Source organism: Xenia sp. Carnegie-2017, unplaced genomic scaffold (assembly GCF_021976095.1).
Source record: "Xenia sp. Carnegie-2017 unplaced genomic scaffold, XeniaSp_v1 HiC_scaffold_16, whole genome shotgun sequence".
In the NCBI taxonomy this organism is placed as follows: Eukaryota; Metazoa; Cnidaria; class Anthozoa; order Malacalcyonacea; family Xeniidae; genus Xenia; species Xenia sp. Carnegie-2017.
The window spans coordinates 2,246,213-2,272,474 of NW_025813469.1; the positions used below are offsets into that span (position 1 = coordinate 2,246,213).

General features: G+C 35.3%; 4 protein-coding genes across 11 annotated transcripts; 1 reads left to right on the forward strand and 3 right to left on the reverse strand.

The window, feature by feature from the left end:
* Nucleotides 1–26: 26 nt before the first annotated feature.
* Nucleotides 27–6,388, reverse strand: LOC124436681 (synaptic vesicle membrane protein VAT-1 homolog). Of its 3 annotated transcripts, XM_046986651.1 has the most exons (12): nucleotides 6,083–6,388; nucleotides 4,701–4,830; nucleotides 3,821–4,039; nucleotides 3,443–3,514; nucleotides 2,959–3,035; nucleotides 2,764–2,867; nucleotides 2,636–2,691; nucleotides 1,976–2,164; nucleotides 1,231–1,387; nucleotides 1,160–1,200; nucleotides 700–840; nucleotides 27–284 (listed from the first exon to the last, which is right to left on the reverse strand). In XM_046986651.1, exons 1-11 carry the CDS (start codon nucleotides 6,265–6,267, stop codon nucleotides 733–735), a joined length of 1,338 nt encoding a protein of 445 aa, XP_046842607.1. In that variant the 5' UTR covers nucleotides 6,268–6,388; the 3' UTR covers nucleotides 27–284; nucleotides 700–732. The 3 variants fall into 3 exon arrangements, with proteins under 3 accessions (XP_046842607.1, XP_046842608.1, XP_046842606.1); XM_046986652.1 differs by lacking the exon at nucleotides 1,160–1,200 and having other exon boundaries at nucleotides 1,220–1,387; XM_046986650.1 differs by having other exon boundaries at nucleotides 1,160–1,387.
* Nucleotides 6,389–7,736: 1,348 nt separating this feature from the next.
* LOC124436983 (type 2 phosphatidylinositol 4,5-bisphosphate 4-phosphatase-like) lies at nucleotides 7,737–12,821 on the reverse strand. The gene is made up of 9 exons (XM_046986978.1): nucleotides 12,689–12,821; nucleotides 12,015–12,196; nucleotides 11,583–11,689; nucleotides 11,195–11,315; nucleotides 10,717–10,763; nucleotides 10,385–10,475; nucleotides 10,279–10,312; nucleotides 10,178–10,198; nucleotides 7,737–8,184 (listed from the first exon to the last, which is right to left on the reverse strand). The coding sequence occupies exons 1-9, from the start codon at nucleotides 12,792–12,794 to the stop codon at nucleotides 8,099–8,101; spliced, it is 795 nt and encodes a 264-aa protein (XP_046842934.1). The 5' UTR covers nucleotides 12,795–12,821; the 3' UTR covers nucleotides 7,737–8,098.
* A 4,361-nt stretch (nucleotides 12,822–17,182) lies between these two features.
* On the forward strand, nucleotides 17,183–19,476 carry LOC124436694 (regulation of nuclear pre-mRNA domain-containing protein 1B-like). The gene is made up of 7 exons (XM_046986664.1): nucleotides 17,183–17,412; nucleotides 17,620–17,749; nucleotides 17,846–17,952; nucleotides 18,028–18,170; nucleotides 18,550–18,676; nucleotides 18,778–18,953; nucleotides 19,112–19,476. The coding sequence occupies exons 1-7, from the start codon at nucleotides 17,265–17,267 to the stop codon at nucleotides 19,256–19,258; spliced, it is 978 nt and encodes a 325-aa protein (XP_046842620.1). The 5' UTR covers nucleotides 17,183–17,264; the 3' UTR covers nucleotides 19,259–19,476.
* On the reverse strand, nucleotides 19,274–26,231 carry LOC124436693. Of its 6 annotated transcripts, none has more exons than XR_006945439.1 (13): nucleotides 25,142–26,231; nucleotides 24,104–24,707; nucleotides 23,921–23,990; nucleotides 23,505–23,560; nucleotides 22,909–22,995; nucleotides 22,755–22,830; nucleotides 22,387–22,432; nucleotides 21,626–21,659; nucleotides 21,377–21,435; nucleotides 20,844–21,293; nucleotides 20,247–20,343; nucleotides 19,929–20,137; nucleotides 19,274–19,654 (listed from the first exon to the last, which is right to left on the reverse strand). XR_006945439.1 is itself a non-coding variant. In XM_046986662.1 (7 exons), the coding sequence occupies exons 1-7, from the start codon at nucleotides 25,787–25,789 to the stop codon at nucleotides 22,328–22,330; spliced, it is 1,614 nt and encodes a 537-aa protein (XP_046842618.1). In that variant the 5' UTR covers nucleotides 25,790–26,231; the 3' UTR covers nucleotides 22,166–22,327. The 6 variants fall into 6 exon arrangements, 2 of the variants coding, with proteins under 2 accessions (XP_046842618.1, XP_046842617.1); XR_006945436.1 differs by having other exon boundaries at nucleotides 24,062–24,707; XR_006945437.1 differs by lacking the exon at nucleotides 22,387–22,432 and having other exon boundaries at nucleotides 24,062–24,707.
* Nucleotides 26,232–26,262: the final 31 nt, after the last annotated feature.

The window sequence follows — 26,262 nt, forward strand, 5'->3', positions numbered from 1 at the left end:
AAACACAAATGCGAACACACAAACAATTGAAATTCTACAATTTAATATCATGAAATCCTAAGTTAAAGTGTAATCATTACATCAATACTTCCTTTCAAGGAATAGAAGAATATATCAATAGAATCGTATATAGCTAAGCACGCCCAAAAAATATTTTTTTTCTGAAAGTCGTTCTATCACGTTTTATGTGTATTATAAAATGAAGATTATAAGACTCGGGTCTGTCCAATAGACACGTTCATTCGTTGCTAATAGCGCGGTTAAAGAAGGCTACGATAGGTCACCTAAACGAAATAAGTAAAAAGTTATAATTACTGTTGTTGAGAAGGTGAAACTACTCCGTCAAAAAACACCTTCATCCTAGAGACGACATTCACAAAAAATGCACAATGTAAGCAAAAAATGAACGCGGGATACGTCATGTAATAATTTACATAAAAGATCTACATTTAAGTGTTGAAATACTTTTATTCGCCCCATGATAATATCCATGCAGTGTTTTTTATTAATGGCCAGGATATTTGAAAAACAATCGCACAGTCATTATCATGCTGCAAAGTGAAAATACACCGCTATGACAACCCACAAAGAACCAAACATAATAAAATGAAGAATCAGGCTTACGGGTATGTCAACTACGATCTAGCTTTTTCGTCAAATAATCGCGACTTGTCAAGACACTTGAACAGAGCAACTTACCACACGCGGCAAAATTTTTCGACTACATAAATTTCAAGATTCCTCTGCTGTTTTTTCGGCTTCTTGAGTTTCTTCCTTGGTTTTATCGTCTGCTTCTTGGCTTTCCTTAGTCTCGCTATCGTCTTTCGGTTTATCGTCCTCCTTAAAAAACACAACAGTTTCTTTAAGCAGGAACGTCAAACGCAGGATGACAAGCCCCAGAAAACTTACAATTAGTTTGTCGAGCAAAACTCATAAACTTGTCCAGCGCAAAGGGTTTATCATTTTCGACTATTTAACTTATTAACGTCTAGTTTAACTTACTGACTTGTTAACGTCTACTTTAACTTATTGAAATATAAACGCTTAGTTTAACTTCTTAAATTATTAACGCCTACTATAAATTATTAACGCCAAGCTCAACAAATTTTCGACTAAATTTTGAGAAGATTTTAAACGCACAACTTCTGTGTTTGGATACCTTTTCTGCATCTTCTTTCGCTGGTTCTACCTTTTCTGCATCTTCTTTCGCTGGTTCTACCTTTTCTGCATCTTCTTTCGCTGGTTCTTCATCTTCAGGTTTTGTGTCTTGTTTTTCAGGTTCCTTAGCCGGCTCCTTCTTTTCGGGTTCAGGCGGAGATTTCAACGGGGAAAGAAGAACTTTGCCAACATTTTTGCGTTCCTGTATACACTGCATGGCGCTTCGGATCTACCCAACGTACAAAACCACAACTTAGCATTAACAAATCTTAACCTGGAATACATATTTAGGGCTGTTTACATGAACCCGGCTAACCGGGATTCGGCGAGGCGTGAAATGATTTTGAGTCATTGAAAGGAGTAAAAACTTTAAGCACAAAACTTACAACATTTTCTTACAAGCGTCATATGTCATTTTAGTTTTAATTTTCACATCAGGCTAAATTATTTGTTCTCATTATAAAGGTTTTGCAAACTTATAAAGTCAGAGCATAGAGAAATTTCTCAAAAAATTTTTTGTTGTGAAGTATTTAATCTTTTCCATTTTCCAAAATGATGTAACGCTTCGCTGAATCCCGGCTACCCGCGGGCTCATGTAATCAGCCCTTTATTTTGCTACTTCATACTGCAATTTTCACATTATGATCACCTAATTATTTATTCATGGCGGTATCATCAAGTTTAGAAGCGAAATAACTTTTCGTGGTGATTTATTTCATTATTTCTTAAATGATGATCCAATCAAACTAAAATTAACTTGACTATAGAAACATAAAATGCGCTTTCCACAAATCAACCATAGAATGTTATGATTTACCTCCTCAAGTGCAAAGACTTCATGAACTGCAGGTTTTATTTTCCCTTCTTCATACAACTTGATCAAGGCAATCATGGCGGGACGAACTTTCTCAGGAGCCTTTTGACCAAGAACTCCAAGATGATAACCGCCAACAACTTTATTGTCACCAATCAGTTTTAAAGGAGAGAAGCTAGTTGATTGATACCACTGGATGGAAAAAAAAGAAGTTTGCATTGACAATAACTGGACTGGAAATTAATGTTAATAGTGAATAACTAATTTTAACAGTGAATTACTATTGCTAATAATAAATAATTAATTCTAACAGTGAATTACTATTGCTAATAATAAATAATTAATTCTAACAGTGAATTACTATTGCTAATAATAAATAATTAATTCTAACAGTGAATTACTATTGCTAATAATAAACAATTCATTTCAATGATAAATGTTGTTACGGACAATTGATACTACTTGTAAATAATTAATGCTATTTGAAGGTAAGTGATACCCCTATTTGTGGATAATTAATTTTATTAGTTAATGATCAACGATATAATTAATATTAATCAACACAAAAAGCACATTTTCAGTGTCAGAGGAAAAAATAGAACTTTTTACATAAAAAACACACATTCAAACAAATTCTAGAGCAAAAAAATTATTCTGACATACCATTTTTGCTGCATTGAATAAACTTTTTGACTGCCCCTTCACTTGATTAGCAGCTCCTAGACGATCAAAGGAAAAACGTCACATAAGTGACAGAAATAAACAAAGTGAACAGAAAGACAAAGTTCTACCAAAGCAAATTATCCTTCCAAATGGTTTGAGTAAATCATATCCCTTCATTGTATCTTTACCACCCAAGGGATCCATCACAATATCAACACCGTCTGCTTGAATTCTGAAAAAAAATCGCACACCAAGATTTAAAAAGAATGTTCAAACATGATGATCTATAACATCAAATATCCACGATATGAAACAAAACTAACTTGCGAACTTCTTTTGCAAAACAACTATTTCTATAATCAATTGGATGTGTTACACCTTGTTCTTTTATTTTTTCATGCTAGAAAATAAAAGCCATATTGAATTTATCAGTACGTCAAATAGAGTAAATCGACCATCCAATCTAATCACATTAATCCACCCGCTAATCCAATTAGATGCTCTTAGCATCTACAAGCTAAAAGCTCGTGTAAATAGTTAATTTCCTCATTCTGATAAAGGCTTGAAGTTACAAGTCGAAAGCTCAATATAATAATTTTTAAAATAATCTGGAGAAACTTTCATTTTTTATGTCTAGTTTATACATAACTTTGGCTAAGAAGGTATATGAAACTTGGCAATCATAAATAAATCATGACATTTGGCATTTTTCAAAGTTATAGGACCTTATCATGCCATGTACTGCAACTTAAGCATGCTCTAACCCTAAAAGTCTGACATTGTTGACAAATCATTATTGTAATATACCTTTGGCTTTGAAGCAGTTCCAAAGATAGTCACATCAGGAACAGTTTTACATAACTGCGTGGCAGCAACTCCCTGTTTTGGGTCACATTACATTTAGTGATAGCACAAAGCAAGTACATGTTTACCTGGGGGTTGATGTCAATATAAAATAATCAGTGAATTTTTTATCACAAATCTAATTGCAAAAGCTGGAATTAGAGCAAAGTTATAAAAAGGAATCGGAGCTTTTTCATGCAACAATTACTTTTATGATGCAATGCAAATTGCAAAAATACAATAAATATAGCACAATTTAACTCTTCATTGGTCTGCATCAATAAAAGTTGCCATTTTATCTTAGCGAGGACAGACTGAATTAATCACTGAACATTTGCATACCACTCCACCGCCAGCCATCTGTATAAGGACACTTTCACCCTCACTCAAATGTCCAACATCAAAGAGAATTTGATAAGCAGTAATATAATTTATGGGCAAGGCAGCAGCATCCTCAAAGGACATTGAATCAGGAATGGAAAAAACTTTCGCACTTTCAACACATGCATACTCTGCCATCATTCCGAAAGTCGCTGACATTGCCACAACTCTTGAACCAATCTACAACAATATGGAAACCAAATTTGATGTTTATGACAGTAGTGCATGAAGGGAATCAATAAGAGAGCAAGCAAAAGTTCAAAATGGCAGGGGGGATTGGGAAGCCAAGGGGTCCGGGTGCCAGTGCACCCACAACTTTTAGAGTGTGGGTGTTCTATATAGGGAGGACACCCACAAATTTAGCTTCTTGCATGAAAATATTTGACATGTTGCATGTTGAGTTTTTGCAAGCATACTGAATTTTCTAATTAAGGAACTGGCACCAGCAGGCTGAAAATTTCAAATGGTTTGAGCATTGCCGATATATGCAAATCAATTGCATGTAATGCATTTTGGACAATTTTTGTAATATATGCCGAAAAGGAAAAAACTATCAAAAACAACTAATATCAAGCAGTTTCATTGCTATTCTAAGTTTCTTGCATTATCAAAATGCAAACATGGAACACCCACAACTGTATGTAAAACATATTATTTTAGGGGGGGGCAATTATTTTGCAAGGGCAGACCAGGCGAAAAACACCCTATCTGGCTACATCACTAACTCCTTTCAACACAAGGCCATTACAAGCACAAAGCAATACTTCATATAACTCTAATATTTGGCATTATTATTATCAATTTCAAACAGAATCGAGCATTAAAAAATTTAACCACTTGCCTCAAAATCAGTGACACCCTCTCCTACAGCTTCAACAACACCAGAACATTCATAGCCCATGACATAAGGTACAGGCTTTCCTGCAGGATACAGCCCCTGTCGCTGCATGATATCGGCGAAATTCAATCCACTGCAAATATAAAGCAGACAATTGACATTCTCGTAGCTGAAAGTGTTTGACAGTTGTAAACAGAGCAAGATATCATAAAAATGCCAAAACTAATTCATGTTGTACTTTTTTAATCGATTATTCCGATTTATAAAACGTAAATAGAGTGAAAATATGTACGACAATTTGTCAAACAATCAATGGCGGATCGTTTCAGTTTCCTTAAATCATTTGAATCGCTTAACTGAATCCTGGCTAGCCATGCTTTGTTTAACATTGACTTTTTTGATAACTATACTTCGCGTGTTTGTATGTTTATAGCCTGATTCAAATATTGAAGCTGGCATTCCGTTGGCAAGTTTTCTATCGTGAATGTTCCAGTTTGGACAGCTTGTCAACAACATCGAATCAACGGTGTGTTTCAGTCAAGTAAAACTGGTTTCTACAGAACTCTGCATGTTTGAAATATCGTGAAATTTTGCACGGGCAAAGTGAGCAATCGTCTTTACCGACTACCAATGTATATGAAACGAAATCACTTTTAAATCAATGTATTTATTATAAATGCATTAGATTTTATACCTCCCATTTAAAAATTCACACAAACGTTAAAACTGGGAGTTTCAAGCTGTGAATTTATCACGAGAAACGAATGACACAGCTCAACAAGTAGCGTAATAAATGCGCTAAGTGGTTTCTGTTCTGTTTAAACGCATGCAAGTCGTCCAAAAGACGTCCAACTGTAGCACTTGAAATCACGAAATCGTTCAACCGTTCACAAGATGCAAAACTGTGATTGCACGCGTTTAAGAACGATCTAAGAGATTTAACTAAGCCTAAAATTGCTCGTTAGAGATCACTGTAAAGTATTGATAAGGTTTCGCAAAAGTTCAAATAGCGAAAAGAAGAAATAACGTTGTCAACATGTTTTAACGTGTCGATGAATATTTGACGAATGCCTTCACAATGTAAAGGATTTGCACCATTTGTGCTAAGTTTAACGGATTTCGCACTAATAAAAGGCAATCTTGACATAGCGCTTATGCCAGTTAGCAGTAAAGACAACAGTCGTAGAATATCTGCACGAAATATTCAAAAAATTTTGGCGTCTATTACCGTAAAAGCGATGTATGCAGGGCAACTAAATATATGGGCGTGTGTCTTTGCCACTTTAGAAGCATTCCGTGCAGTTGAACATTAGGTTTGTTTAAAGTATAAACCGATAGAAAAAGACAGCTGCTTTTTTTCACGTGTAATAAATCTCCGCCCGTACCTTGCATGTACTTTAATTAACACTTCGCCTTCTTTTGGTTTGGGCTTTTGAACTTTTTGTACGTTGACTTTGTTCAGACCTCCCGTGCCCGTCAACATAACAACTCGGCTGTATTCTTCTTTCTCTTCCACGACAGGCGCCTCGACAGCCTTTTCTGCTCCTTGAGCTTGCTCTTCGCTTGCCATTTCTGCTAACAACTTTCTTCTATGTTTGACTAAAGATGATACGCGCAAGAAACTCCGCTATAAACCACCGAACGTATGAAAAACTCCTATATATAATACGCGGCGATGGAGGAGCAGAGAAATTTCAACCTGGAAACTAAAGATCACGATCACATGGCACATGACACGAACTTCCTTCCGGTTTGAAAATTTGGTCAAAAAACAGGCTTCTGATTCTCCAATTGTCGCTCATCAAGTCAACCCGGTCTTTTGATCAGAGGCTTTGGAAGCTTTCAAAAGTTGTGGGTGTTCTATGTTCGCAATTTGATAATGCGAGAAACTTAGAATAGTAATGAAACTGCTTCATATTAGTAATTTTTGATAGTTTTTTCTTCCTTTTTCGGCATATATTACAAAAATTGTCCAAAATGCATTACATACAATTGATTTGCATATATCGGCAATGCTCAAACCATTTGAAATTTTTAGCTTGCTGGTGCCAGTTCCTTCATTAGAAAATTCAGTGTGCTTGCAAAAACTCAACATGCAACATATCATATATTTTCATGCAAGAAGCTAAATTTGTGGGTGTCCTTATTATATAGAACACCCACACTCTAAAAGTTGTGGGTGCACTGGCACCAGGAGACCCACGGCTTCCCAAGCCCCTGCTATTGATAAATAATACCGTTGTCCGTTTTGGACAGTAGTTTAACAGCTTCACAGAAGAAAATCCAACAAAATAGTGGAATTACGAGCAAAGAGAAATTATAACTATGATTAAAACAGGGTAAGGACGAAAATAGAATTAATTTTGTTAAGGGTGGGGTCAGAGGGGTAGAATGCCATCAGGCATTGCACAGATCTCTAAAATACACGGTGAAAACAGCCCCAGATCGTAAGATCAAGATCATCAGTGAGAAAAATTTAACGATTTGAGTTCTGTAAATTTCTAAAAATAATTGTTTCTATAAAAAAAGTAATGAAGCTTAAGCTAACACGCTGAAATAACATTGCCACTCATGCCAGAGACAATGTCTCCTGTGTTTCATTACCGCAGGCCATGTTTGTTTTTATTTCTCGCAAAACACGATTGTTCGGCCAGATATTTCTTATCACCTGAACTATCACCCGAAGCACGTGATGAATGTGACACGTCACACGACCGATGACGCACATTACAGATTAGATCTTACAAACCAAAGTCAAATGGAAAGCTGGCTATATTCCCAACGAATCTTCTTAGCCTCGCCATTTTCTAACCACAACACGTTGGCCGAGTTTCGTGGACAAAACTAGCACAAGGAGTTCGTGACGTCTTTTGATAAGAGCTTTTTTGTAGACATCAGTCATTTCACTTACAAGTTTTATGTGCCGTCCCTAGTTTTTTCTCAATCATAAATGGGAAAAAGACCGAAGCTGATTTTTATTGTAAAAATCCAAAAGGGGCGCTGAGTAAGAGCCCCAAATCACGAAAATTCAACCCACTGTGCGTTATCTTCATGTTTAATTGAATTTTTACTGCATATTTAACAGTAACTAAGAAATTTGATTTATTATTGAAATACTTAGACACAACATACGAACTCGGGGATAGGATTTCTAAAGCATCGAGGGTTTAGTCACAGATTGCTTCGCCAATGATTTGTACATCTTTGAAAAATTGTCGCCTCTTGAACTTCCTACAGTTTTCGATGATCTGAGCTTGTGCAAGCTATGAAAAACACGAGTTCAACCCAAAAAAACTATATTAATTAAAAACACATGTCTTCACGACTTGTATAAAACACATAAAAAACACGACAGTCGGTCTTCGCGATTCCTTTCACAAAATAAACACGTCGATCTTTGTTTAAGCTGTTCCTTCAATGTGACTCACAGTCATTGTACAATAGTAGCAACTACGAATTAGATTCAGGATGCCTGCGATGAACGCTCCTAAAAATACCAAGATACTTAAATCAGTTTTTCTTTCCAGACTTATTCACTCCCAATGAGTCCTATGTACTAGTTAAACAGGGGTTTATAAAAAGAATAAAGTTCTTTCAAAGCCATAAAAAGGACTATCGCGAAATGATAGCATACAGATGATCACAATCAGGGACACGATACATGATTCATTTGAGAAATAAAAGATGTTTACTGTGTTAGCACGGGCTCATGCAAGCCGAGGAGCCTTTGGGAGAACTCGAGAGCAGATCAGTGCAAGCCCGAGACCGAAAGTCGAGGGTTGCACCGGCTCGAGAGTTCTCACAAACGTCTCCAAGGTTTGCATATGCCAGTGCAAACATGAAAAACATCTTTTATTTCTTTTATAAAATAAAATAATGCTAAAAAGACAAATATTTTAATTTTTCCTCGAAAGATGTATTCATGATCAATTTGCAAATTCTTTTTGCCTGATTGATTGTTTGGATTGATTTGATTGGTTGAGCTCAGATGTGCTTTGCACAGGCTAATGCAATCAGCGCACGCGTTTCATTGTGTTTATTTTATAATTGCCAATGAGCCATTGCAGGAAAGGCAATTTCTCCCCCCGGATAGATTTTTGTCACTAACTTCTATCAGTTATTTCAGCAAATTCAAGAGAGGAAATTCGCCGAGGGGCTAATGTATGGGGTAAGGGGCTCGTATTACAAAAATTAATCGCGGTACGGGGCTTGAAAAAAAATCGATGAAGACGATCTTTTGTATGTTAGTAATCTGTGCTGCTACCTAGTTAAGAACAATCAATTTCAACCTCACAAAAATTGAATTATTTTTCTTGACTGGAAAACTGGGCATTTTTTCATGCTGTTGTTGAAAACACTTGGTTGTGTTGAAAGAGTAAACAAAAACGAATCAAAGTCCGCGTTGAAAAAATGTTGATAAATCATTATGTATAGAAGATGCAGTAATAACGTCTTATTTTAGAATAGCATATCACAGTTAGCAGATGAAAAAGTCGAAAACGCAGGGCAGTTACGGACAATTGATAATTCTTACATGCATTTATGATAATTATCAAGAGACGAGAAGTTGATATCATGGAATGATTACCATCGATTAAAGTGCTTGTGACCCCCATTTTGTATTCTTATTGCTTCTGGCAAATCTCGAGAGTTAGTTAACAACTTCTGAATTGGTTTTTCCGTACAAAAAAGGTTTCCGGCGATAATACAGCGGAAAATAAAAATCATGCGCATCCAAAGTCCTGGATCCCAGGAATACACTTTAGGCAACAACATAGAAATTATATTGTAAATTATGCATTGTCGAATTTTTTTAAATGTGCCTTGTTCATTTCAGTTCAAACACTGCACAATTAAAAAAAGTTTATTGTAACATAAACTTAAATTATTTCCACAGTTGTATTCCTGAGTTCCAGTCCTCCAGTGCTCGTTGCTTTTTTTTGAATTCTATATTTGAGCCGTTTTAACTTTGGAAAAACAAATTCTACCTAAAACTAATTTGAAAGTTGCTCAATAACTTTTTGAGATGTATCAGACGAAATAAAAACACAAAGTGGGGTTATAAGGATTTTAAAAAAGAGAAATCACATAGATTTCAACCAGTGTGCGAATTAGTTCAGAAAAAACGATGTGCAATTTTTTTGAAAAAAGTGTTTCTTTAGAGGCATAATCAAATCGATATTACGTTAATTATCTTACGCTAATTGCCAAATTAATATTTTTAAACGTGCACAAATTCATATGATTTACGACAGTGTTTTTCGTTAAAACCGCTGATTTTTGCACATCATTTGAAAAAGTGATGTGCAATTGTTTTCATTTTAGCTAGAACAATGTGCAAATTGCACATTGCACACCGTTAATTCGCACACTGATTTCAACCATGTACGGATATCATCAACAATGACATGCAAAAGTGAAAATCATGATTCAATGCTCGTGTAACATTTAGGAACACTACAACAAGAGCAATTACTTACCAACCCAAATAACATAGATACCTATGAAAGACAGAATGATATAAATTGTTCAATTTTGAAACAATATTATCTTTGTAAGTCTTAAATAACAAAATACAAACCTCCTTTCTTTGTAGCCATTTCCAATGTGGCAACCTACGTAAGGAAAGATAAAGGATTAGGTATGAAACTGGCAGTATTAGATGTTGTCATGTCAACAACACTTACCGTCACACCAATACCAACGGCCAAGAAGAGGAAGCCAATCATAGCAAATATTAATGCCCTGTTGCGTGCAAACGTCGAGCCAACTGAGGAACTGCAACAGAGTGAGGTCATTACCAAGGTTTAATACATACAAAAGCCTTGAATAGAGCTAAATGATGGCCTCAAGACACAGAGTAGTTTAACCTTAAAAGTTAAACCTGTTGATCGTGAGATAGTTAAGGTGAGAAATGGGTTTGGTAGGTTACTATGTAAAGACATAGTAACCGGGTCTGAGATTATATGGTGAACACTGCCTATGGCAAAAATTAATCAATTTATCATAAGTCACTTACACCCTGTGACAGTGAGGACAACGAGCAAGATGAGCTGTATTTCGAAACTGCAAATTACAAATACACATCATGAGAGGCATTGCTGTAGTATAGGTAATGTTTCAAAGAACTACTGAAGGCTCAAACTGGTTCATCATGATTGCTATGGCATACGTAATATTTCAAAGAACTATTGAAGGCTCAAACTGGTTCATCATGACTGCTATGGCATACGTAATATTTCAAAGAACTACTAAAAGCTCAAACTGGTTCATCATGATTGCTATGGCAAAGGTAATGTTTCAAAAAACTACTGAAAGCTCAAACTGGTTCATCATGATTGCTATGGCATAGGTAATGTTTCAAAGAACTACTAAAAGCTCAAACTGGTTCATCAAGATTGCTATGGTGCGAGTAATCTTTCACAGAATTACTGAGGAATGAATCACATGTCAACATACAAAATAAAAAAACTTATGTGTCATTTAAAATCACTTACAATAAATGTTTCATTGCAGTGACCGCAGCTGACACGAACTATTATTTCACGGTGAAAGTTGGGACTGTTGACAACATGCGAGGTGCTTGGTACTGTTGATCCAACAGTGATAATGCGCTTGCTAGCAATATAAAAAAACAATACTGTCAAAAAGTTCATTTTCGATTGTCTTGACATCAACATTGGCTACTTTTGAATAGAACAAACAGATCTTAAGTCTAGTGCACCTAAAATTATTTTACTAGTTTAAAAACAGTACATAAAATACAAAGTATTGGATGGCCTGAGAAGAACAAACATCTTCACTCAACACAAACAAGCCAAATTACCATTTACTGATTAATATTACTAAACATATATGGAAATATGTGTGAAACTCAAAACTTACCAATCAGTTCGAGGGCAAGAAATTCTTGTTGATGTGACTTTGCATGTCAGCAAAGCATTGCATGGACATCTGATGTACTTCTTCCCTTCTGGGGGTGGCTTTATTGGCTGATAAATTTGAAAAAAATATTTTGCCTGTTGTTTGAATGCTATAATGTTTAAGGACCTAGTGTTGAATACCAAGTGTTTAAATAGCATACTAATAAAAAAACACAAGTCAATAAAAAAAATGATTAAAATTTTACAAGATGTTGTATGAACTTTTACATGTAATATTCAAAGATGCAACTTTCTTTCTATTTGTTTCATAAGAAGGTCAGCTGTACATACATAAATTTTGGTTCATTGCAATCAAAATTTCATGTTTAATTCAAAATTATAAAATCATCAGCATTGGACAACACTGTGACTACATTGCACAAAGAAGACTTACAGTTGCTTCCTGACAATTGGAGCATTTGATCACTCTTTGATTTTCTCTGCCTAGAACTGGTATTAAGTTTTGGCAGACTCTGCAGACAATCGTGGGATCAGTGTTGCAAAAGGATGATGGGGTGTATGGAGGGGGTTCATCAGGGTACGGTGGTGGGGCACTCACTACCGAATGTGAAGTAGCTGCAATAACAAACAGGAAATTGAACATTTTATCGAGAAATGTCACTTGAAATATCAGGAAAAAAAATACGGAAATACATTTGTTTTAACGTGTAAAAAGCACTTTTTTTCAATATTGCTTAGCTAAGGTCATTGTTAGAATAGGTAGATTAAGGTGTATCGCCTTATATTTGTTAAAAAATAGCAAAACACAAATCAAATTTTAAAAATCTAAGCACTTCTTCCACTGAATACTTTCAAAAAAAAAATGTGTGTCGTAGATACTTTTGCGTAAAAAGCCATGTACTTTGCGATGTCCACAGTTAGTAAGAGAATCGCGCAAAACGAAATGTCATTCTTTACTTAACAATGCTTGATCATTAAATCACAAGTAGAGTAGGTAACTACGTGGCTTTAAAAAAAATGTCGTATGTGTGAGGTTGAAAATATTGTACACAACCATATTACAACGTATACATAAAAATAGAACATTGAATCTTTTATTAGACTAACTGGGAGCGTTTTCAGCAGGAGGTTCAATCAGTTCATCGTCTTGATCTCGTAACAGCGGCTGATTTTCAGAATTGTTCACATTCAACTCTCTGTTCGTCTGCGCCATGATATTTCGGCTTCCTTTCGAACGACGCCTGAAATTGCTGACGGGAATGGAAATATATCACGTGACGTAATTAATGGCCTCTTTTTCCCGCGCCATGTTTGAAAAAAAAATTTTTCATTTTCTTGCAAACACAGTCTTTCTCGTAAGTATTATAGATGAAATATTCTATCATAAGTCGAATTAATAAGATTCATAGCAACAAAATAAGTTTAACTTGTCTAACAAAAGACTGTTTATTTTGTAGCTGTTGGGAAAAGTCGTTCCACAGTAGAATCTTATATTACACCATTACACCAGGTAAGGATGGTTTAATAAACATGAAAAAAATATTAACACGGCTTATTTGTAGTATATATAACATGTAAATACGTTTCATATTCTCGCAGACACGAATGAATAAAATACCTCATAAAATTGAGAAAGATTTGGCTGAATACAACGACACAATGTAGGCGTTCAAAATGCAAAAATGAAGCGATTCTTAAGGAATTTTTGTGATTAACACGTTATGCTTGTTTTCGCTTTTTAAAAGTCCATCTATTGCTTTAATGTGATCTCCAGCACCAAATCTCTTTTAACCACCCTTGAAATAACATTTATAATTGACAGTCTCCATCAGAAATATCGGCTTTGAAATATCGCTTCCAAACTTGACTTTGTTTCTCTCCTCTGTTTGGTATCTCATTAATCACAAAAATTGATTAATGGTTTTGTCTTGTTAATGATCGTTTTTCCTAAATTAACGACTATTACCGAAAAGTCATCAAATTACTGACCAATCTTTTCCTTTTTTTGTATTTTGATTTCTTAATCGTCCCTTGCTCAGCCATTGCTTGCATTTCTCTTTATTAATGTTCAATCCACGTATTTTCAACTTATAAGCTAAATTTCAACTTATACGCTAAACTTTTATTTAATTATGCAAGTTTCGCAGTATGCATTGTAAACTATTAGTCTGATGATGTCTTTGGAATAAAGACGAAATATTACACCATCTTTTGTTTTAAAACTCTTGTATTATCTTGAATATCAAAAAACGAGATGTCCGTTTTCGGAATTTGTTTTATTTTGTTGAACTTCCTAAGAACAGCAAGTGTTTACCATGAGGACTAGAGGTGGATGATATCTTTAAGCATGGTGTAATGTATTCATGATATGTTTGATCCACATGATTGCTCAACATCCATTGTTTGTATTGAAAAATTAGTGGATAACTGTAAAATGGCGATTATTTGAAATGTGAACATCTATCGCATAAAGATTTTTTCAAATGTCGTCTCCTATTAAATTAGGAGTTTCCAATTGAAGTATAACGACTTTTCGAATACAAACGATCACATTCGATTACTTCAACTTCATTCATTGGATTGGACTATAAAATGAAAAATTTGAGCAAAAGACTTAGTTTTTTTCGGGCAAAATTTTGTGTAGGTATTCCCTTCCTTGCTTGATTTTTTTTTCAGAAATTATACTGTGGTATGTATTATGTATGTAGTATGTACGAAAGTGTCGTATTCCATTCTCAAAAATTCAGCAAGAGAATTACCATTTGCACACTGTGTGCACAGTATTTCCTTCCTCAACTTCAACATCGTGATTACTTCAGCTCTTTCTAACGCTCAACACACCAGGGCGTTGAAGACTCATCGCAAAATTATCGTATTTATTAATACAGTAAGTTATAAAGGAAGATACACGTATACATATACATAAAGTGATAATCAATGGAACAAACCAAAATATAGTATGATTAATCTATAAACCATCGAGATTTTCACAAGTACTTAAAATGATTAAAAATTAGAAATATATCAATAGAAATTTGGTTGTAAGAAATCATCGTTTATCGCCAATTTTGTCACACAACATCTGTACATAAATAGTTTTTATAATCATGCAATCTATATTTTCCTACATGATATCGAAAAAAGTACCTTAGCACGTTTGAAAAATGGCTATTAGCTGTAGCAGTATCAATTTTTTCTTGTGCTTTCCCCAAAATGGGATCTCGATTGCTAATTTTCTCATCACCTCACAAGCATTCTAAAAAGTTGAAGCATGACTTCAGTATAAAATTCTATCGTGGTATCGTTTAACACAGCTAATACTTTTCTGAAAGGATACAACAGCAGGCTGAACGGAAGGAGCATCTTTATAATGTCATCAGTTTAGTCTACTGCTTCTCAATGAACTGATGCATTATAAAATGCTATAGTTGTTAACTTCTTGCTCGTTCATCGTGTTCCTCAATGCCATAAATATTTCACAAGTCATACGAAATTAAAACTGGGGAAATACTCAAGTTACGACTACATTTCTTCCTTTCGACATCAACTTAAAGACATCGTTGCAACTTTGTTTGGTTATCTTTTTAAGTAATAGCTTTCGTTGAAAATCGCTTCCATACTTGACTCTTCCTGGTATCTCATTAACACTAATTTGTCACAAAAATTGACAAATGGTTATGTCCTGCTGGTGATTGGTTTTTCCTAAATTATCGGCTAGTACCAAGATATCTTCAATTCAATTACCAATCTTTTCCTTTCTTTTTGTGTACTTCGAAGTTCTCAGACGCTCTCGCATTGCTCTTCATTAACATTTACTTTCAATGTATTTTCAATGTATTCATATACTTTTCAAAAGGTTTTCCAAGGTCATTGATTCCATTTATTATTCAGTTGCATTCAAAAATGTTGACTGCGATCTTCAACACGTTCAAATACTTCGGCAATCAAATTAGCAGAAAACTAACGATACGCGTCGTCCATTATGTCTACCTTTTTGTCTAACGTTTTGTCCACCTTTGTGTCTACTTTTGTGTCTACCTTTGTGTCTACCTTTACGTCGACGTTTGTGTCTACCGTTATGTCTACCTTTATGTCTAACGTTTTGTCTACCTTTGAGTCTATCTTTGTGTCTACCTTTACGTCGACCTTTGTGTCTTCCTTTGTGTCTACCTTTATGTCTACCTTTATGTCTACCTTTATGTCTACCTTTATGTCTACCTACCTTTATGTCTACCTTTATGTCTACCTTTGTCTACCTTTATGTCTACCTTTATGTCTACCTTTATGTCTTCCTTTATGTCTACCTTTATGTCTACCTTTATGTCTACCTTTATGTCTTCCTTTATGTCTACCTTTATGTTTCCTTTGTGTCTTCCTTTATGTCTACCTTTGTGTCTTCCTTTATGTCTCTACCTTTATGTCTTCCTTTATGTCTTTTTATGTCTACCTTTATGTGTGTGTCTTCCTTTATGTCTACCTTTGTGTCTTCCTTTATGTCTACCTTTATGTCAACCTTTATGTCTACCGTTATGTCTATATTTATGTTTACCGTGATAACTACCTTTTTATCTAACCTTGTGGCACTTTTTTGTCTACCTTAATGATTATTTTTTTGTCCACCTTTTTGACAACCTCTATATTTATCTTTATAACTATCTTTTTATCTACTTTTATGTCTTAGTTTTTCTCTACCTTTATGTCTTTCTTTATGACCACCTTTTAATCTATTTTTGTGTCACCTTTATGACTATATATTTGTCTATTTTAATATTTACCTTGGTGTCTTCCTTTATGTCCAAATTTGTTTGTGTCTTTTTGTCTACTTTTTTTGTCTATTGTGTCTATTTTTATGCCGTCTACCTTAATGAATATCTTTATGTTAACTTAATGTGTACTTTTATGTCTACCTTTACATCCACTTTTTTCCCCTACTCTTTTGTCTACCTTTGCCTTTACGTTTTTGTCCACTTTTACATGTCTACCTTTATTTCCATCTTTACGAATATCGTTTTGTCTACTTTGGTGTTTACGTTTTTTTTCTGTCTCTGTGACTACCTTTGTGTCTACTGTTGTATACTCTTTGTGTCTTCTTTTATGTCTGCAACTATATCTTTTTGTCTAACCTTGCGGCCACTTTTTTGCCTACCTTTCTGTCTACCTTTCTGTGTACCGTTATGTCTACTTTTTGTCTATGTATTTGTGTACCTTGGGGTCAACTTTTGTCTCTACCTATTTGTCTACAATTTTTCTGCTATTTTGTCTAATTTTATTTCTAACATTGTGTCTAGTGTTGTAAGTTCATTTTGTCTTTTTGAAATGTCGTTAATGTTGTCCTTTTCGTCTACCTTTGTGTCTATTTTATGACTTTTCTATCATAGGAGTCGGACACATGAATGATGAAAGGTAAAGAGAAGAAAGCCCATTTTCATCTGGTAAAGTGCGCGGATATAAATATATATATATTCATAGGACGTCCAAATGAATTTGAATTAAAAGTACACAAGCCAACAATTGCTCATTATCGAATTTTTAGAAAAAGTTTAATGAAAAAAAGAAATTTGAAAGGTGCGTTATGGAAACACTGAACATTAAAATACAGTTCTCGAACAGACATAAACTTTATATATTTTCAAAACAATTATATTATCGTGCAGAGATTAATACATAATATTACTAAGGAAATATGTCTTTTAGTAGCAGTGCGTTGGAAAAGAAACTAAGTGAATTATCGAGCTCTCAGCAGAGCATACAAACTCTCTCGTTATGGTTAATTCATCACCGTAAACACGCAAAAACTGTAGTCGATGTTTGGTCAAAACAGCTTTTAAAAGGTATGTTCTTTTCATAATCTGTATTTATTTGACATCTTCACGATAAAATAGCACGTTCTTATCAGTGTAAATAGTGGCTGTTAATGATGTTATCTTAAAGTATAAAGACCTTGTCAATTCTTGCCAAGTGCGGTATCTCGAATCCTTTCAAACTTTATAATAGTGAGGCCAGTAACTGTTCATTTTCTTGTTGCAACTTTCTTATAGTTAAACCAGCCAAGAAAATGACCTTCATGTATCTTTGCAATGATGTCTTACAAAATAGTCGAAAGAAGGGAACCGAATTCAATAAAGAATTTGTAACCGCTCTCCCCAATGCTATTAGTCATTGTTCTAAGTAAGAAAAATATTCAATGAAAGTTATGATAATTATGATAATTCATGTTACATTTTACTATAATATGCCCATGAATCAATTTTTTTACTATCAAAGAGAGTTCTTACCTGAAATGCAAAAATCGTTGGAAAGAATTATTGACATTTGGTCCCAGAGAGGTGTCTACGAAGCAGGAGTTATTGAGAAGTTTCAAGCCTCACTTGGTTAACCACAAACTAAATACATCTCATTCTCAAAAGTATTTTTTTGACATTTTTTTTCATGTTTCTTGTGTTCAGCTTCCAAAACCTCATCACCAGCAGCAAAACGCTCACGGATTGAACCACCTTCAAATGAGGTTGATCAAGTGGACAACCAGAATAATGATGAACATAATGAAAATGATGAGTCGGAAGATGATGAAACTGCTGAACCTCCAGAAGTATGACATTTAGTGTGTATTTTGTCAATGCTGGTTGAAATGGCATACTTTATTTAACAATTACTGGTTTCCTTGGACTATAGCCTGAGTTAAGAAAAGCATGTGAAACACAAGCCAAATGCCAGTGATATGCACTGCTTTTCTTAACTCATGCTACATTCCAAGGATCAAATTATCTAAACACTTAGGGAATTGTTTGTAAAATAACAAAAATTGTCTTCATTCTCATATAAGTTTTAAAACCCTCGCAAATGCAATTTATATTTTCATATTTAGATGACCTGTTACAACAACATGTGATAGACTTTTGTTTGGGAAGGGGGGAGGCTTATCTATTCATGCTTTGTGGATTTGACTCCCTCTCTGTTTTTGCCTGCAGTCCGACTATCTTATCAAAGCGCTTAAAGATTTGGAACGCAGTGCATCACAGGATGCAGAGGTGCGCGAGAGGATAGCTAACCTTCCTACCGAAGTGCAAGATGCATCTGGTTTGGAGAAAATACAAGGTATTAGACAGCAGCAAAATTTCCATGATTTTGCTACTTGCAAAGATTGAGATAAGGTCAAGCTGCAAACGCATGTGTGTTTCTACTTTTGTTTTTTTCAGATCGTGAAAGTGCAGAGAAACTAGCAAAAGTTGTGGAGAGTGCATGTGTTTTACTTGCAGACTACAATGGTCGATTATCAGCAGAACTTGAAGATAGAACGACTGTGTGCAAAATGCTCAAAGCATATCTGTCCTCTCAAAAGAAAAAAGTTGCTGATTGTGATAAACGCATCGAGGTCATAATTGACAATTGTCATTAATATTGATAGTTAGAACCTTATTTCATAATTGCAATCAATAATTGAAAATTGTACGAATCACAACTTTACCGATCCTATAAGTTTTGTGTATGACGCTGTGTTCTTGCTTCATTCTTAATTTTCTTTCATTGTAGAAATACAAGGCGAAGTTAGAAAAAGTTGCGCTAGTGAGGAAGGAGCTACGTGCCCATCTAGACAATCTTCCTGATTTAAGTCTTCTACCTGACGTCACTGGCGGTTTAGCGCCCTTGCCGTCCGCGGGCGACCTTTTCGCGAGGTGACTTTAGGAGAATATATTTGTGTAAATACTAAATATCATGATTTTAATTTTCAAGTCTAACATACAACTTCGATTCTTAGTCTCAATATTTATAACATTACATAAAAATGAATTTTACTGCTGTCTCAGAGCTGGTTTATAACATTTTAACCAACCTTAAACAATGCTGGAAACGTTTTTGTCAGAAAAAATATTTGTTAATAAAAATTGACTCTACAATATCGACAGTTCATGCTGTTACCGCAGTATTTTATGTATGATTTGAGCCCAGTGTAACTTGACCAGCATCACTTTCACACCCGTTGATTGATTTAGATGGATATTCACAAACATCTTCGGTCGTTTCCATGCATGAATTAGACGATTTTCGTGGCTTCCAAAGAAGCGGATCGTCAACCTGACGAATAGATAAATATTTATCGCCATGTGCGTGAGGGTAAGCAAACTATTGATAATGGCAGCAAAGACCCTCCCAAGCACAATCTGTTGCATTTTAAAACGATGGACAATGCAAAATGGAATTAATTCATAAAATACTTCAATCTGTCCAAATTAACAAATAATACGTTGCACCCCCCTGAGGTGGTTTAGCTTGAGTTGCATATACGTGTCAACAGCACGACATTAGATGGGGGGTGGTGTGGTGGTGGTAGTGGTTCTTGTTGCCATACCTGAACTTTCACTATGACATCCACCCAATCCAAGTTTTTAGATAGACAGAGCGCCTCGGGTCTTCTCCAGCATGTTGGACTTTGGGACTGTTGCAACAAGAACGATCGACAATAGGAACCTTTGAGACAGAAGGAGCAGTCTCCACCACACCAGTCGCCCCAGTCCACAACGGGGCAAGATTGACTGCGTTTAAACTCCGGCCTAAAACCTTCGTGAAAAGAAGACAAGCATTACAAAGATTGTGCAATAGCAACTAAGAACTGGAACCAGACAAACCAATTCATTTATTTATATGATGAAAAAGCTAATATACGTACCTTTGCTTGGTGCGCTGCAACTGTAACTTCGAGCGAAGTACTTTCCTCCCGGATTGTCAATAGATTTTACAATATTCTCAATTTTCTCTTTGCTATCCTAAAGCGGAAGTTAAAGTGCCATCTTGAAAAAGTAAATTACTACAGTCTACGTTCTGTGCAATACTACCAACTTCGTTAAAAAAGTTCATTCGAAAGTTCATACATTCAAGGCAAACGTAAAGAATCTTGAACATGTGAGTCTTCAACATGTCCATCTACACTACTCTATAACTTCAACATGTCCATCTACTTACTCTATAACTTCAACATGTCCATCTACACTTACTCTATACCTTCAACATGTCCATCTACACTTACTCTATAACTTCAACATGTCCATCTACTTACTCTATAACTTCAACATGTCCATCTACTTACTCTATAACTTCAACATGTCCATCTACTTACTCTATAACTTAAACATGTCCATCTACTTACTCTATAGCTTCAACATGTCCATCTACTTACTCTATAACTTCAACATGTCCATCTACTTACTCTATAACTTCAACATGTCCATCTACTTACTCTATAACTTCAACATGTCCATCTACTTACTCTATAGCTTCATCAGTTCCTATGATTTCAATTTCAAGTTCGTCATCTTCATTTTCTTCAATTTTCTCATTACTCTCTACTTTAGATTCGACACAAGCCAAATTTTCACAAGTCACGAGATTTCTTTCCCCCGAGAACACTTCCTCATCGTGTTGTTCCTCAAATGCAGATTCACTATTGGAGTTTGTGATCTGCTCTAACATGGCTTTTGATTCGTTCAGACGACTTTCAGATTCGTCGCTCGTCTCTTGTTTTACTTCAATGTTCGACTTTTCTTCGTACATCTCATTTTTACAGATTTATTTTCTGTCCATAGTGAAACACTCTCGGCTTTGTGGCATTCGTCGATATTCTTAAATCTACTTCTCCTATTTTTATCGTGGAGAACGTTAATTCTCGCCCCAGACTCCGTCTTGATGGTATTAATGGAGGACCCGCCAAAACCAATGACTGGAAAAGACAAATAGAATAAAAAAGAATACAAACATTCCATCATGCATTATCGGTGAAAAATTGGAACAAATTAACCATACCTCGGCCGACATATTTCCTGGCAATTTTGACATAAACCTTCTTCTTTGTCAGATGAAAACTGAAAGTTGAGAAGAAATGAAGCTTTTTGTTACATGGTAATCTTTTGCACAAAGTTGCGGTGTGATCAGCAAAAAAATAAACAAAGGAAATTGATAAGTTCCCTAAACGAAATTATAACACCAAAAGTTGCAATTTATTTTGGATAAAGGCACAATAATCAAAGACGTATTTAATCTGGTAGTAAAAACCTTCTCTTATAGTTCTCCTTTCTGGCTTCATCGTCTATAAGCAACCAAAGAAAAAACTCTAAATCTTTAAATAAGCATAACTCAAAAGGAAAAAGTCGCATTCATGGATGTATGAGTAGAGTCAACACTAGTGTTCAGAAGGTGGATATGTATGGGTAGAGTGTTCAGAAGGTGGATATGTATGGGTAGAGTCAACACTCGTGTTCAGAAGGTGGATATGTATGGTAGAGTGTTCAGAAGGTGGATATGTATGACAACAGTGTTCAGAAGGTGGATATGTATGGTAGGTGTTCAGAAGGTGGATATGTATCGGTAGAGCAACATCGTGTTCAGAAGGTCAATCGTGTTCAGAAGGTGGATATGTATGGGTAGAGTGTTCAGAAGGTGGATATGTACAGTGTTCAGAAGGTGGATATGTATGGGTAGAGCGAACAATCGTGTTCAGAAGGTGGATATGTATGGGTAGAGCGAACAATAGTGTTCAGTAGGTGGATATGTATGGGTAGAGCAACAATCGTGTTCAGAAGGTGGATATGTATGGGTAGAGCAAACAATAGTGTTCAGTAGGTGGATATGTATGGGTAGAGCCAACAATCGTGTTCAGTAGGTGGACATGTACGTGTAAAGCCAACAATTGTCTTTATTAGGTGGATATGTATGGGTAATCTCTTCGTTACGTATGCGTAAAGCCAACAAACGTGTTTAATGGTGCACATTCTTCGCCTTCGCTTTTCTAAAAAACCAAGTGTACACAAAATCACCTGTTTTCAAAGCCTCGTTGAAAAGTTAGTTGATTGACACCAACGACTGCAAGTGAAGATTTTATAATAGATAAGAAGCCTTCCCATTGGCTGCTTCATTTTTTTCTACAAACATATTGCACCTACATGTACCTTATTGCTACCTATATGTACCTTATTGCTACCTACATGTACCTTTCTGCTACCTACATGTACCTTATTGCTACCTACATGTACCTTATTGCTACCTACATGTACCTTTCTGCTACCTACATGTACCTTATTGCTACCTACATGTACATTACACCATGTAATTCTACAGTAAATGTTTCAATAATAATTACCATATAATTAACTTGTTTAAGCAGTCCAATATTCATTTTACTTACGCTACACTCTCGTCATTTCCAACTATCTCGAATCTGCATTCTTCTGAACTCTCGTCTTGCATATTTTCTTCATTCTCTAATAAATTTGCATATGTAATAGGTATCATCAATTATTCAATGAATGCTACTATATGAAAAGAAAGTAGAACGAAACCTTTCTCTCTCTGTTTGGATAAAGTGGATACTCTCGCCCCAGTCTCCTCTTGAATAGATAACACAACACTACCATGTGCTCCGATAACTGTGTTAAATAATAAAAAGAACTGAATGTTAATTTCTGATAGAAAGTATAACATATCTGAGAAAGGACATATATTAAGGAGGAACAAGGCATAAGTTTGTTATTGAGGGACAAGGCATTTATTGCAGAGAGATGGGTTGTTTATTATAGAGAGATGCCTGATAAAAGCTAATGTTTCAAGGGGCATTTATTTGATCATTTACAGCATGGAACTGAACATTCATATAAATACTACCCTTCCCGCCAACTCAATTATCAATCTTCCCGCATGGAACTGAACATTCATATAAATACTACCCTCCCCGCCAACTCAATTATCAATCTTCCCGCATGTCTGTTACAACCATAGTGTTCAACTTGTGTAGCAGCCCTAAATTAACAGAGTTTTTTCAAATTGCTTGTGTAGAGTGTCAAAAAACTCCCCCCCTGGTTTTTAAAATAACTTCACTCAGTGGATTTTAAAAGATCAAACATTTATATTCATTAGCATAATGGCATTATGACCAAACCTCTTCCTGCAAACTTTGTTGGAACTTTGACAATTTCTTTCTTTCTGTCAAAAAATCTGACAAAAAAAAAACAGCAGAAAAACTATAAAAAATGTTTTGTACATGGATGTTGATTGTCCTGGAGAAGGATTGTTGGTGTTAGTGCTATCTGACATATGGATATACATAGCATAGTCATCTCCTGAGTCTAGTGACTTGATGTGTGATCAAGATATTCAAACATGTAATGTAATGATACTTCAGGGTTCAAACCATTCAATCAATAATAAATATCAACAAGGCATTAAGAACCATTATATTACAAAAATGTTGAAACAAAACTGTGTCAATGTGTTAAACTAAATCAACTTAAAACAAACAGTCGGCTTTAATGGTACTATCTTCAAAACATTAAATAGAGTAACAATTCATCACACCTTTTATGGTTGTTATTGTGGTCATTCTTCCATGTTCCAAATCCTTCACAAGAGCTTGATGGTGATAAAACTAAACAGAAATGGTATCATAAACCGAGATCAAGCTCAACACTTTATTTTATCTTTTGAAAAAAGCACTACCTAAATTCTCAATATCTTCCTCCCTATCACGCACATTTTCACCTTCTAACAAATTATTAGTGTCTCTTTGCCAGGTGCTATCATTTGCTTTAAACACATCATCCTTTTCTTCCTTATCATCTTCTTTTCCTTCTAATGTTCCCTCACTTTTTGCTGCTGTTTTTTCATCCTCTTTTGATGAAATCCCCCCTCTGTCTTGGGATTTGATTTTCTGCACTTCCACATCTTCTTTATACTTGTCAAACTTGTCTGTTTCAGTGTTTCCACTTTCATCAAATTTATTATTATTTACCTCAGTGGATTTCTCCATAAAATGGATTTCTTCAGGAGATGCCTTTGCAACATGACTTTTGCCAGATAAATTTTCCTTAAATCTATTCTTTGTCAACAATTCTTGCTGTACATCCACACATAAATGATTTTTGTCTTCTGTTTCCTCAAAAACATCTTCAGATGATTCTTTCACGGGTTCATCTAAAGTAGTCAACGTACTTGTTTGATCTGGCACAAGTTGTGTTTGACTACTTTGGCGCCTTTTAATAAAGTCTGCTGCTGACCGACCGGGTTTCACACTCAATGACGTTTTTCGTTTTGATGACAGCAAGCCAAGAAATGTCATGACCTCTTTTTTCATTGGGTCAATAAACTGAAAAATAAAAATAAAATTTTGCAAGTCATAAGCAGAAGACGAAATCAGTTGTACATTATAAGACATGAATGAAATACATCATGGATGGATATCAATGACAATATTGTTTTTTCAGGAGAGAAATCAAGGAAAACCCTGCCAGATACTTAATAATTACATGCAAGCCTTATATGAAGTCTAACCTTTCCTATCCCGATTGTCATTTGCAGTCCTTGAGGCAAGGTTCTATAATCGTTCCTAATTCAGAGTGAAGGTCCATGGTTGTAACTTTACTGCATTTTATTGCCATCAATTATAAATACTATAGATTTTCACCACCATCCCCTAAGCCTTTATCATACATAAGGGTTTTTTGCATGTACCTCAATAGAAACCATCCTTGAAATTCAATGGACATTATAAGCCGATACAATCATTGATTTAATCATTACCTCATTATCATACTGTGTTCTGTACCACCGAGTCTGCTCCTTCGATCTCCTCCATCCGCTCCGATAGAATTCAATAAGACTCAAGAGTCTCAATTTACTGTACGACGATAATTTCGATGAAGACAAAATAAAATTCCGGCGAATTACATCCCACGCCATCATAAAGTTAGTAGGATGCAATTCTGATAATTGCTTTCCGATTGTCTCAAAGATATCCACAACAATATCTACAAAAACTTCACTTGTCCATAACGGTCGCTTCACGTATGGCCAGACACTTCGTCCAATTTCGCCGAGAAGTGATTTTAACGAATCAACTTTACATGACTTGCACAGAAAGCAAACCAAATCGGCGTCTAACCTATTCAAATTTTCAATGGTGCTTATTCGCTCCAGAAGATCGACACACGCTTGACGAAACCTCTTTTCTAAATGCAACGAGCTCTTCTTTATTTTTCCATCCACATCTCTCATGACAGAGAACATGACTTCTCTGTTGCCATGTCGATATCTATCAAGGACGGATAAATGAGAAAATGTTTTTAACACGCTTTCCGCGTCCTCGTGTGTCGATACAAGTTCTGCAATCTTAGCTATTTTTGACTCATATGTCTCTTTCGGCATACTCTCTTTTTCATAAATATCCATCAAAAGACACGCATTCTTTATGAAAGGTATTCAAAGGCAGTCTCGCGTCATCAACAACAACCACCGATGGTTTTCTTTGCAAACGACGCTTGCATGCTGGACGAATCATACTTTTCACGAAAGACGTTGTTGCTACAGCCATGATGGTGTTTAATAAGGCGACAATGCCATGAACCAACACATGGTAATTAGCTCAACTTTAGAAGTATTTGTGTAAAACGATGCCATGCATGATCCAATAATCAGGTGTTGAAGTATCGTATTACCGAAGAAACTCCGAGAGGATTAGCTAGTCATTCGCACGAATTCAAAAAGTGAAAGCACGGTAGAAGCGGCTTATATCCACTGAGTTATATTTTAGGCACTGGAAATATGCCTTACTACACTGTATTTCGGGAGAGTGCAAAAAATTGCAAGTCAACAATTTTTAATGTTTTTTAAATATGCTAAGCCAAGGTATCACTGGATTCGTA

Coding starts and splice junctions, on each gene's coding strand:
- LOC124436694 (XM_046986664.1), top strand. CDS start 17,265: ATGTCTTTTAGTAGCAGTGCGTTGGAAAAGAAACTAAGTGAATTATCG. Junction 17,750..17,845: donor GCTATTAGTCATTGTTCTAA/GTAAGAAAAATA, acceptor TTACTATCAAAG/AGAGTTCTTACCTGAAATGC. Junction 18,171..18,549: donor AAACTGCTGAACCTCCAGAA/GTATGACATTTA, acceptor TTTTGCCTGCAG/TCCGACTATCTTATCAAAGC.
- LOC124436983 (XM_046986978.1), bottom strand. CDS start 12,794: ATGGCGCAGACGAACAGAGAGTTGAATGTGAACAATTCTGAAAATCAG. Junction 11,690..12,014: donor CCAATTGTCAGGAAGCAACT/GTAAGTCTTCTT, acceptor CAAATTTATCAG/CCAATAAAGCCACCCCCAGA. Junction 10,313..10,384: donor CCGTTGGTATTGGTGTGACG/GTAAGTGTTGTT, acceptor TTCCTTACGTAG/GTTGCCACATTGGAAATGGC.
- LOC124436693 (XM_046986661.1), bottom strand. CDS start 25,789: ATGGATATTTATGAAAAAGAGAGTATGCCGAAAGAGACATATGAGTCA. Junction 23,991..24,061: donor GGAAGATATTGAGAATTTAG/GTAGTGCTTTTT, acceptor ATTTCTGTTTAG/TTTTATCACCATCAAGCTCT. Junction 22,831..22,908: donor ATCCAAACAGAGAGAGAAAG/GTTTCGTTCTAC, acceptor CAAATTTATTAG/AGAATGAAGAAAATATGCAA.
- LOC124436681 (XM_046986650.1), bottom strand. CDS start 6,267: ATGGCAAGCGAAGAGCAAGCTCAAGGAGCAGAAAAGGCTGTCGAGGCG. Junction 3,036..3,442: donor GAACTGCTTCAAAGCCAAAG/GTATATTACAAT, acceptor TTTATTTTCTAG/CATGAAAAAATAAAAGAACA. Junction 2,165..2,635: donor TATTCAATGCAGCAAAAATG/GTATGTCAGAAT, acceptor TTTTCCATCCAG/TGGTATCAATCAACTAGCTT.